Here is a 12,750-nt window from a genome sequence, read left to right on the forward strand (position 1 = left end):
TGACAAAGAAATCAGAATAGAAATATCCAAACTAAAGGATTTTGTTAATATAGCCGTGCTTATTTAGTGTATTGATGACTAAATAAATGAAGATATTATCATGTAATTCACATTGTCCATACCTATGGTCTTGGCTACAATGTTGCATCTGTTCAGAGTAATTGTTTAAAATGACAATGATATTTGTGGTGATAGCTTAAAATGTTTCTTTGACCGATCTCGTGTCCATATTACTTGCTTCTGGCGCCGTGTCTGTGTCAGTCTACATTCAGCTCCAGGCCTACCTCAGTGTTGGCCCAGATAAGCCAGTACCAGGAATCACTAGGTTATTGCTAAAATAACCAATTCTTTTGATTCCCTTTCTGGGTTCAATAACTGCACACAGGTCAGCAATGGAAAACAGCACCTTCTGGGTCAGTCTGCCATAACCGTTTAATTACAAACTACTAGCAGTAACCAGGTCAAAGAAAATCCAGAGCAAAAGTAATTCATTATCAGCTTAGTCACAGGGAATTAAGCCTTGGCAGATTTGCAAATGTACAATAACACAGCTGTCTGAGGGCACAGATAACCACCCACAACTATTCCATAATTTTTCTCTTCCTAATGAAGAATTTGAGAGGTGTAGAATGCTCGATTGTATATGTGACCTGCAGTCAACATTCACATGACCATTTAAACAATGGGAGGATAGTGCAAACATTTAATGACAACTTGTATTTATAAATCACCTTTAACAACAAAATATCACAATGGGCAAGACTGTTATCATAGAATCCCTACAGTGTGGAAACAGGCCCTTCGGCCCAACAAGTCCACACTGAACATCAGAGCATCCCACCCAGACCCATCCCCCTATAACCCACCTAATCTACACCTCCCTGAACACTATGGGCAATTTAGCATTGCCAATCCACCTAACCTGCACATCTTTGGACTGTGGGGGGAAACCGGAGCACCTGGAGGAAACCCACGCAGACACAGGGAGAACGTGCAAACTCCACACAGACAGTCACCCAAGGCTGGAATCGAACCCGGGTCCCTGGCGCTGTGAGGCAGCAGTGCTAACCATTTTATGACACGAAATCACAAAGTGACTCAAGGACAGCATGGTCAAAGAAGATTTTAAGGAACATCTTCAGCAGCAGAGAGAGGGAGTGAAGTTTAGAAAGGGAATTCTAGATGTTTCAGCCTAGGAAGCTGAAGGCACAAGGTGTCAATGAAACTGAGATAAAGTCAAGGATACACAAGAGGCCAGGATTAGTTGGAGGAGATTACAAAAAAAAAGAGATGGGCAGGGTTAACTGAAAACAATTTTAAAATGGAGGCATTATCAGAAAAGGATACAACACAAATCTGGACTCATATACTGAAACCTTTCTCCGTCAGTTAGCTAGTAGCCCATATATGAATCAGGTTTAGGCAGGTTTGTCCATATCCAGTTTTGAACTGGCAATCAATCACAGTTAGATAGGTGACAGAATGGCTGGTGTGGGCAGGCTGTAGAAGGAAGACAGACTTCCAAGACTGAGCTGAGGCATCTGGTAAAAGGGTTTTAAATTTTTTGAGTTCGTGAAAATAAAAACAGACAAAGAGAAGTCTGAGGAATGACCTGATAGAGGTCTTTTATTGATAGGATAGCTGTTTACTGAGTTGCAGGTGTTCATTTTTGAGTCTCCACATGTACTTTCCTTTGCATTGTCTAGGGGACATAAGAGTTGCCAATAAGATCTCACATCAATGCATAGTTAGTCATATCAGCTCTAACTCTCACTTGGCAGAGGAGAATGTTTGGTTGACATTCACATGGAATTAAGCCAATGCGTTGTGCACCATTTGCAGTCAGTTATTAACTCATTTATTTCATTTAAGTGGTCTAACACCTGTATAATCAAGCACATATCATCAGAGATGAAGTGTTTTGCACATGGGCTGTGCCAAGATGATCTTTATTGTCTTTAACTCCTGAGTGAATGTGACAATCCCCCAAAGCTTGCTCATGGGGAGAAAAGGACAATTTTACAACTAAAGCAAACTGTGCTCAGACCTCTGTTCAACACCAGACAAAATCTGAAAATCTAAAAGCAATCAGCACCCATACCCGCTTGTAATTCTTTGCCTGAACAAACACTCAGATGCAGCAAACAGTTGGGAAGGCAAGTGATACATTGGACTTCATTGCAATAGGATTCATGTACAGCAGCAAGGGAGTCTTAATGCAGCTATCTAGGGCCTTTGGAGACCACACTTGGAATAGTGTGTGCAGCTTTGGTCTCTTTACCAAAAAAAAACACTCTTCACTTAGGGAATGCAGCGAAGGTTCACCAGAATGATTCCTCATGCGGTAGGTTTTTATTACGAGGAAAAATTAGGTCCTGTATTCACTGGGGTTTAGAAGGACAAGAGACGATCTCATTGAAACATAAAATTCAGACAGGACTGGACAGACTAGATGCAGGGATATACTCCCCCTGGCCAGGGGTTTAGAACAACTGGTTATGGTCTCAGGGATGCAACAGGCCATTTTAGACTGAAATGAGGAGAAATGTTTTCACTGCGAAGGTAGTGAACATCTGGTATTCATCTCCACAGCATTCTGTGATAGAGAAGTCACTGAATATATTTAGGAAATAGACACATTTCTAGAAGGTAGAAGTGTTAAGCAGTATGAGGAGTGAGTGGGAGTATGGCATTGAGCTAGAGGATCAGCCACGATTATATTGAATGGCGGAACAGGCTTCTTGAGCCAAATGGCCTGCTGCTGCTTATTATTTTCTATGTTTCTAAACAATCCTCAGCCTGCAAACTCAAACAAATCTTTACTTTCACCAAGTTTCAACTGCCTCTTCTAATATCGTTTTGTGTGGCTCAGTTTATGATCACACACTTGTGATTCTCACTCTACTAAAGGTGGCATATAAGTGTAAGCTGCTGTTGATTCATTTTATCTCTACACTTTCCAATTTTATGGGTCTTGATTCTTTACATTTCTTACGTTTCTTGCTTAGATACCAAAATTTTATAGATGCGGTTGATGTAACAAATATACTTCTGAGTATTTACATATATATTTTAGAATAAAAGGTTACTTACACCATGGAGGGTTTTCTGAGCGAGGACGTGATGAAAGGGAGGTAACTGTGGAGGGCAGGACTTGTTGAGGAATATACTCATCTACTGTAGGCTGGCTATTCCCCATAGTCTCAAACATTGCTGAAAGTTCTGCCATATAATGACAACAATGATTATTATACAAATTACAAATAAATTCAAAACAGAGGTCATTGTTTGCCATAATGTAGTAACAACACTTCAAAAATATTTTAACTAACTGTAAAGACGAAAGGAGGTCCTGATGTTGTGAACAGCATTATACAGATGCAAGTTCATTCTTACTTAAAATGGCCTAGCAATCACCTGGGACTCGAATACCCTGTGGGTGTGGTTTGTGATAGGTCTGCTGTTCGGTGCATCTCTGGGTCTCTGTTTTTGCTATTGTGGGATCGGTGGGCATGCTGGATTCAGTGTTGTCGTGTCTCCTTCACTTGTCATTCAATGCAGCAAGCAAAGCAATGCTAATGGGAGACAGAGGTATTCCAGCATCTATGAAGGCAGTGAAAGTGGCTTTCTGAAGTGCAATCATTGAAAATGTACCAGCCAAATTGGGGCAGCACGGTGGTTAGCACTGCTACCACAGTACCAGGAACTGGGTTTGATTCCAGCCTTGGGGGACTGTCTGTGAACTTGCACATTCTGTATCTATGTTGATTTCCATTGGGTGCTCTGGTTTCCTCCCACAGTTCAAAGATGTTCAGGTTAGGTGGGTTAGCCATTTTAAATGTGGGGTTAGGGGAATAGAGTGGGATGTCTTTGGAGGGTGAATGCAGAATTGATGGGCCAAATGGCCTCTTTCTGCCCTGTTGGGATTCTATAATTCTATTCTACGATTCAATTTGTACGCAGCAAGCTCCAAAAATGCTTATCTGCTGTAGTGATATTGACTGAGGCAAAAATACTCAGGTAATTTTATGTGAGGGAAACCTCACTTGTCCTTCTTTAAAACAGTACCAAGGCACCTTCTATATCTAAATGAAGGGGTAGGTGGGGCCTGTTTAACATTTCATCTGAAATACAGCACCTTTGACAGTGTAGTACTGACTCGGTCTTGCACTGGAACGTCGAGTTGCCTGGACAGTCGGTTTGTGAAGCAGTGTGATGCCAACAGTGTGGGTTCAATTCCTATCACTGGCTGAGGTGAAGGACTCTCCTCCTCCATTTCTCTCCTCTCCTAAGGTCTGGTGGCCCTGAGGTCAAATCACCGCCAGTCGACTCTTTCTAATGAGACAGCAGCCCTATGGTCTGGTGAGACTGTGGCGACACACTCTACTCAAATCTTGGCAGCAGGTTGGATCCCATAACTTTTTGACTCAGAGGCATGCATGCTACCATACATGCCTTAGGCCAGCTTCAGAACTATTATGATTTTGTTCATTTCCCACTCACCAAGCTACAAGATAGCTCAGAAACGCGACCTATTCTTTGTTAAAGCTTTAGGGCTGAGGCACGTGGTGTGATATGTTGAATTATGAAACAGTGCTGAGATTTCATAAGAAGATAGTAGGAACTGCCGATGCTGGAGAATCTGAGATAACAAGGTGTAGAGCTGGATGAACACAGCAGGCGAAGCAGCAGAGGAGCAGGAAAGCTGAAGAAGGGACCAGACCTGAAACATCAGCTTTTCTACTCCTCTGATGCTGTTTGGCCTGCTGTGTTCATCCAGCTCTACACCTTGTTATCTGAGATTTCATAAGTTGAGTTCGTACTGAGATACAAGAGAGATAAGACACCCAAAGGAGGGTTTCTCATTGTATAGTCTCAGCTAAAAGTACACCTTTTACCTTTTGATGTTCCATCGTGAGATTTCCCACAAATTTCAGATATGGACGTAAGGAATTCATTCACTTGTTTCAGGGACAGAGAATTATGGAGTGTTTCCAAAGGATAGATCGAAGGAACCATTGAACATCCTTCAAAACCTAAATAAAAATGAGAGAAAAGAATGCAAGGAATCTGCAATTAATTACATTTTGCAGGATCTTAATATTCTCTAAAGGCAATGAAAATAGCTCACATCAAGACTACTATTTTCCCAGGGAAAATTAATTTAGTTTTTTTTATGAAAAGCAATCATTGAGCCAGACCAAAAAACGTGACAGGCAAATGCAACAACACTGGACACAAAGCGAGATCTAAATGCAAATTGCAAGTATCAGAATGCTGCCGGGCTAAGAACACTTCTGGTATGTAGTTACACACTAACACCATGGGAGCAGCAAAGCTTTTAAACTGGATACTTTTATGGGAAAAGGACAGATAGCCCAAATCTCCACTGTTCTCTAACAATTAAAACCATAACTTGGACACAACAGACTAGGATTTTGAGGTCTACAAACACTAACGTATTGAACTGAACTTCCTGTCTATGTCACAGATGTTAAATAGGTTAACACACTCATTAAAATGGTAATGGGGCAGCCACCAGACTCAAGCAATGTATATTGCATCCCAATTTATACTTTTACAACACGTTCTTACCATGGAGCAAGAAATCCAATGTTGAACATATAGGTCTGACAATCTCTGGGCACTTGGTAACATGGCTAAGAGATACGTGTTTGTTTGAATAATTGCAGCTCAGCCAGGTTTTGTAAAGGGTAGGATTCTGTAAAGAAAGGGGCTACACCCACAAATGTTAACTTATTTTGTTTCTTCAATTAACTAAATGCCTTCTTCAGAGTTCACATTTCCAGTCTTACTCCAAAAATGCAATTTTCTCCTCCCTGGATTTGGCAGGAAGAATGAATAATTAGACGGTTTGGTCCAAAAAGAGATCCTCATTCTCTACCTGCTATCTCTGTAAATGGACATCTGGGTGAGAAAATTCAATGGGCAATCTTTCCAACTCAGCACCAATTCAGGCCCTAAAGTGGTCAATTTTGACCAGCCCGATTACTTACCTTCCTGGCAGACGAGTAACTGGTTGCCTTTCCAAGATAGAATCCAGGATTTGCCCCAATCTGAGGGCATCAGGACAGGGACGAGAGTAGGGCTGACCACTGAAAGCTACCTCTGACATTGCTCCCGAAACCCCTCTCCCTTTGACCCCACCCTGAGAGTGGAAGTTAATTGTCTCTGAAGTCCGCTGCCCCAACACTTAGCGCACAGGCCACTAAAGCTTAGCCTTGTTAGTCATAGAGCTGTACAGCATGGAAACAGACCATTTGGTCCAACACATCCATGCCGATCAGATAAATCTCGTCCCATTTGCCAGTATTTGGCCCATATCCCTCTAAACCCTTCCTATTCACATACCCATCCAGGTGCCTTTTAAATGTTGTAATTGCACCAGTCTCCACCACCTCCTCTGGCAGCTCATTCCATACACATACTACCCTCTGCATGAAAAAGTTTCCCCTTAGGTCCCTTTTAAATCTTTCCCTCTCACCTTATTCCCTCTAGTTTTTGTCTCTATTAAGTTGAGCCAATGCAAGAGGATTTCATAACATGGGTTCAAATGAGAATTTATTTACAACCAGAAGTGATGGTACATTGTACACTACATGTGGAGTTTGCTACAAATACAGAAGTAAAGCAACATTAGGCACCCAGTGAATGATAACTCACCCCTTCATTAGATTTTAATATATTAATTCTTATTACTGAAAGAAAAAGATATTTTGTTGAAGTGCTAAATTTTGCACTCAGCATTATGGACACAAAAATCATCACATTTCAAAGGAAACAACAATTTATACTGCATGATAAAGGGTGCTGATTGGTTGGCAAATGGACTCTGATTGGTCAAGATGTTACCATAGAAAATGCATGATGGATACTTGACCCTTTTTTTAAGCAATACTCAAGTTCTGCACTACCAAGCGACTATTAAATAGTCAAGAGTATAACACCTCAGGGAAGGGTTCACAACTGGAATATACATGTCTATAAAGGGACACTATGCATAACTCACATTAACTGTGTACTAATAACATTTAACCTACCAATACACTGAGGTCACTAAAGTTTAAAAACTTAGCACTGTTATTGGAGGCTAAATCATTAAGCTATCATACCTGTTAAAGGGCACTGACCATTTTGAAATACAGCACCACACTCACGTCCTCTGTCACCTGAAAACTAGCAGCATACATTAAGTTTGAATCAGAGATAGTAGGAACTGCAGATGCTGGAGAATCCGAGACAACAAGGTGCAGGACTAGATGAACACAGCAGGCCAAGCAGCATCATAGGAGCAGAAAGGCTGACGTTTCAGGCCTCGACCCTTCATCAGAAAAGGGGGAGGGGAAGGGGGTTCTGAAATAAATAGGGAGAGAGTGGGAGGCGGATAGAAGATGGATAGAGGAGAGGATAGGAACTGCAACTCATATTCCTCTTGGGAACCCTGCAGCCTAATGGTATCAATGTGGATTTCACAAGTTTCAAAATCTCCCCACCCCCTACCGCATCCCAAAACCAGTCCAGCTCGTCCCTGCCTCCCTAACCTGTTCTTCCTCCCACCTATCCCCTCCTCCCACCTCAAGCCGCACCTCCATCTCCTACCGACCAACCTCATCCCGCCTCCTTGACCTGTCCGTCCTCCCTGGACTGACCTATCCCCTTCCTAACTCCCCACCTACACTCACCTTTACTAGCCCCATCCCCGCCTCTTCGACCTGTTTGTTTCCTCTCCTCTATCCATCTTCTATCCGCCTCCCACTCTCTCCCTATTTATTTCAGAAGCCCCTTCCCCTCCCCCTTTTCTGAAGAAGGGTCGAGGCCCGAAACGTCAGCCTTTATGCTCCTATGATGCTGCTTGGCCTGCTGTGTTCATCCAGCCCTGCACCTTGTTGTCTAGCATACATTAAGTGCTGGTTTTATTCTATCCCTGACTTCCTGTAATTTAACATCAAATGGTGGGCACAAGGACAGATTCCGCAGCATTTCTGAACAGTTTTGATGCTTCAAAAACATCACCAGCAGGAACAAGAGGTGGAAAACATTATGAATATAACAGATCCTGCACAACAGAATGATATTGTTAAAAAATGCTTTATGCTAATAGAAAAAAACAATTGCATTTTTGTTTAGAGATAGTAGGAACTGCTGATGCTGGAGAATCTGAAATAACAAGGTGTAGAGCTGGATGAATACAGCAGGCCAGGCAGCATCAGAGGAGCAGTAAAGCTGATGTTTCGGGTCTAGACCCTTCTTCAGCGTTTTTGTTTGTGGTCCATGAGTCAACAAACATTAATCTGACAAAAGCATTGAACACAATGCCAGAAGTTTACTTACATATGTTTACTGAAAACACAACACGGTTGTGTGCTGCTAATCTTTTCTCCTTAACTCCCATTTCCTCTCTGCTTATCCTTAAAACACTCATTTATGAAGGAGAACTCTGAACACTGCCACATGCAAATGACCACTCTTCATGCAAGTAACAAAATGAAATATTGGCATGATATTCAACGATGCCCTGCATCATCAACATCCAGCCTGATTTTAACCTCATCCAACAATCGTACGCACTTTCCAGCAGGGTTTGCTGACTAGTCCATCAAGACCAGGACTTCATTTTAATCCTCCCTCATTCACTCAGGTTGTGCAATGGCCAAACCGAGAGCCCTATTGCCAACCACGCTGTGGGAACTTGCTAACCACACTAGCTAACCTGGGATTTCATAGCTCAGTTTCACAGGGGCATTGAATCAATTAAACCATCAAGGAGCACCATAACAACTTAAAAATTAAAAATAACTTCTTGTTAAATTACAGGAAGTCAGGGATAGAATGAAAACAGCGTTTAATATATGCTGCTAGCTTTCAGATAACAGAGGACATGAGTGTGGTGATGTATTTTCAAAATGGTCAGTGTCTTTTAACAGGTTAGCTTAGTGATTTAGTTACTGGACTAACCAACCGGAGGCATAGAGCATTGATCCGGACATTGGTTCAAGTCCCACTAGAGGAGGATTTAAGTATAATTAAATAAATTTGGAGTAAGAAGCTACCATCACTAATGGTGACCACAATGCACAGAAGAAGAAGCACGTTCTCCACATTGTTGTAGTCAATATTTATTCCCTCGAATTTAATCACTAGAACAGATTATCTGATCACCATCACCTTTTTGCTATAGGACATTGCTCTGCACCAGGCGTGAAACTACCCAAATATCACACAAAACCCATCTGTGTAACTTGGTATCTTTTGGGAAAGAAATCTAGAGGTACAAGTTTATAGCTCCTCGAAAATGGAGTCACAGGTAGACAGGGCAGTTAAGGTGGCTTTTGGCATGCTAGCTTTCATTGGTCAGAGCACTGAGTGTAGGAGTTGGGGCGTCTTGTTGCAGCTGTACAAGATGATGGTGAGGCCATATTTGAACTACTGTGTGCAGTTCTGGTTGCCTTACTATAGAAAGGAAATTTTTAAACTAAAGAGGGCAGAAAAGATTTAAAAGGATACTGCCTGGACTGGAAGGTTTATGTAATAAGGAAAGGTTGGATAGGCTGGGACTCTTTTCGCTGGAGTGTAGGAGATTGAGGGGTGACCTTACAGAGGTATATAGAATCAGGAGAGCCATAGATAAGATAAATAGCAGACAGCTTTTCCCAGGGTACAGGAGTCTAAAACTAGACGGCACAGGTTTGAGGGGAGAGATACAAAAGGGTTCACAGAATCATAGAATCCCTACAGTATGGAAACAGGCTATTCGGCCCAACAAGTCCACACCGCCCCCCCTCTGAAGAGCATCCCAGCCTGACTCATCCCCCTACCCCTGCATTTCCCCCATGTCTAACCCACCTAACCTAAACATCCCTAGACACTATGGGCAATTTAGCATGGTCAATCCACCTACTCTGCACATCTTTGGACTGTGGGAGGAAACCGGAGTACCCAGAGGAAACCCACGCAGACACAGGGAGAAGGTGCGATGTCCATACAGACTGTCACCCGAGGGTAGAATTGAACCCAGGTCCCTGGTACTGTGAGGCAGCAGTGCTAACCACTGAGCCGCCGTGCCGCCCTGAAGGGTTCAGAGGGGCAAGTTTTCCATGTGGGGGTGGCGAGTGTCTGGAACGAGCTACCAGAGGTAGTGGTGGAAGTGAGTACGATTTGTCATTTAAGAAACATTTAGACAGTTACATGGATGGGATGGGTATGGAGGGATATGTACCAAACTCAGGCAAATGGGACTAGTTTAAATTGTGAAAACTTGGCAGCATGGGCAAGTTGAGCTGAAGGGCCTGTTTTCATGCTGTAAACTTCTATGACTCCATGACTCTTAACTATCCTCTGAAATGGTCCAGCAAGCTACTCAGTTGTATTCAAAACATCAGCTCAGCACTACTTGTTTTAAAAACAATTAATGATGGGCAATAAATACCAGCCCTGCAGCATTCCGTCAGTGAATAAAAAATTCACCAAATTCTGAATTCAAAGAGCTCATTGCTAATAGAAAGCATTCACTACTACTGTCATTGGTATAACGTTTCTTGCAAATGAGACCTATTAGAAGGCATCCTAAAAAAATTGATCAAATTCTTTGGGAAGAGCAAAGAGAATTTAAAGGTTTGAAGAGAATAATTTTTCCCAGGGTCAAGGGGAAATCTGATTAGGTAAACCCGTGGGGGAATAAAAGGTACATTTAGAACTTTTATGTCAGCAAACCAGGAGAGAATGAAATGTTCTTCAACGAAACAGCTGGAAGCAGGAATGCCTCATTACAGGATTAGTGAGCAAGGAAATCTTGCAAGACCATGTATAATTAAAATGTTGAGAATACTTTTGGCATTTTATGCAAAGGATTTACAAGTCAAGCCAAAGCAAATTATTACAAACTGCTGGGTGCCATGAGTGCAAACTGTAGAAGCTCATCGAATTCAAATTTTAAATCTTTCCCTTAATGGAAGGCTTAAAAGACTTTCACTTATGTTGTCTCATTCACAATCCAGGGAAGTACTTCTCCTATTGCAATTGGTGCAGAACGACATCCCAAAACAACAAAGTGAAAGTGACCAAATATATCATTTGGATTAAATTTGAGGGAATAAATGTTGATCAGAATACAGAAAAGAACTTGCTATTCTTCTTCAAATAATGCTCTTAGATTTATTACATCCACCTGAAGGAACGGGGCTTGGTTTTCTTCTTATCCGAAAGACAGACTCTATGACAGCATTAACACTCCTTCAATACTGCATTGGGAATATCAGCCTGAATCCTGGGCTCAAGTCTCTGGAATAGGAATAAAATCTGTAACTTCACACTCAGCTACTGATGAAAAAAAATCTAATTCATTATTCAAGGCTGAGCTGGACAGATTTTTGTTCTCTCGGGGAATGAACCGATGTGGGAAGTGAGTGGAAAAATACTTCTGAGACAGACGATTAACAATGATCAGAGCGAATGGCGAAGCAAGCTCACTGGGCCATTCGATCTACTCTCACTTCTATTTCTTACATTACACTTTTGCTTTTAAGAACCATGAATTGAATCTGGAACACATCAGAACTTTTATGGGTAGTAGGTTAATTTTAAGGACAAACCAATGTAAATTCCAAATACTCGTAATGCAAGCTAGATCCAAATTAAAAAAGATAGAAGTCAGGCAACTAAAGAACCTGTTTGGCCAATGCCAAACTTGGGCTTAAAAGGATGTGGGTGGAAGGAGAAAGTGATAGCTCAATGGAAGTGCGGAATTTCATAATTCTGAGCTCTTGATGAAGAATGGGCTGTCATAATAGCACAGTCAAGTTATGACTTCAACTTTTCAGGGAGAAGGAACTGAATATTGCATCTCCTTGGTATCTTGTCTTTTTTTAAAAAATGAGAAACAAAACTCCAGTGAACAGAATAGGCGTGTTGCAATGTATTCCCAAATCATCCAGAGTCACCATAAAACAGGATGAGGCAGTTTTTAAATACTGTGTCTGGTTAGTTTGTATATAGAGGTCATAAGTTACAGGAGGGGAATTTTATTAGTTCTGGGTTCTGAGCAAAGCTTCAGTTAACTTACACGAGGGAAAATGTTACAGGAGCTCTGTAATAACGGATTGTTTATATGGAGAACAACAGGTGGTGAGAACTGTGTAATGCTAATATATTGTAGGCTTTTACGCAGTGAACAATCCATCTAATATATAATTTTGAACAGCACATTTAATTATGAATGCAATGGGTCTCAGAGGATAGGCAAGGCTTCCATGAACAATTTCTAACAAAGATCTGCTAATCACTGTTTTGGTAACTGTTGGAGACAAAACATTTAACCACAAGCAGGGAGGGGACAATCATCCTTCTTAGTATTTGATACAAGATTGACTTTGGGAAATAAGACAGAACTAAACCAAATGTCTGGCCACTTACTTGTATGTAAAAAATAATCTTGGGAGAGAGGGGAAGAAGTAATTATATATTATTAAAAGTAGTTATCCTAAGTTTCTGAGCTGCACAAATGAGGAAGATCCTACAGCTGTTGCCTGGATGCTGCTGGCTTATCAGCCATAGGGTGGAGATATTATATTTGACCTCAGCATCATTTTGTTGTGAAACAAAACAAAAAAGGTTTCAGCTCTTGATCTTTGCTACAAAAGAGAGAGGGGGTCGAGGCGGGAGAGAGGAGAGAAAGAGAGAAGGGAGAGAGGGGGTGGCGAGAGAGAGGGAGAGAGAGAGAGAGAGAGAGACACA

General features: G+C 41.6%; 1 protein-coding gene across 8 annotated transcripts in view; it reads right to left on the bottom strand.

Annotated features, from left to right (window-relative positions):
• LOC109937657 (inositol hexakisphosphate and diphosphoinositol-pentakisphosphate kinase 1-like) overlaps positions 1-12,750 on the bottom strand; it is a 172,782-nt gene that overhangs the window by 29,237 nt on the left and 130,795 nt on the right. For 6 of the 8 annotated variants that reach the window (XM_048617084.1, XM_048617083.1, XM_048617082.1 and 3 more), the window contains 2 exons: positions 4,899-5,036; positions 3,094-3,222 (listed from right to left, as the gene is read on the bottom strand). In XM_048617084.1, the coding sequence (XP_048473041.1) occupies positions 3,094-3,222; positions 4,899-5,036 (267 nt within the window). Of the gene's footprint in view, positions 1-1,055; positions 1,703-3,093; positions 3,223-4,898; positions 5,037-12,750 lie in introns of those variants that run through there. The other 2 variants (XM_048617080.1, XM_048617081.1) reach the window with 2 other exon arrangements.

The sequence above is a fragment of the Rhincodon typus genome, chromosome 36 (genome assembly GCF_021869965.1).
Source record: "Rhincodon typus isolate 14 chromosome 36, sRhiTyp1.1, whole genome shotgun sequence".
In the NCBI taxonomy this organism is placed as follows: Eukaryota; Metazoa; Chordata; class Chondrichthyes; order Orectolobiformes; family Rhincodontidae; genus Rhincodon; species Rhincodon typus.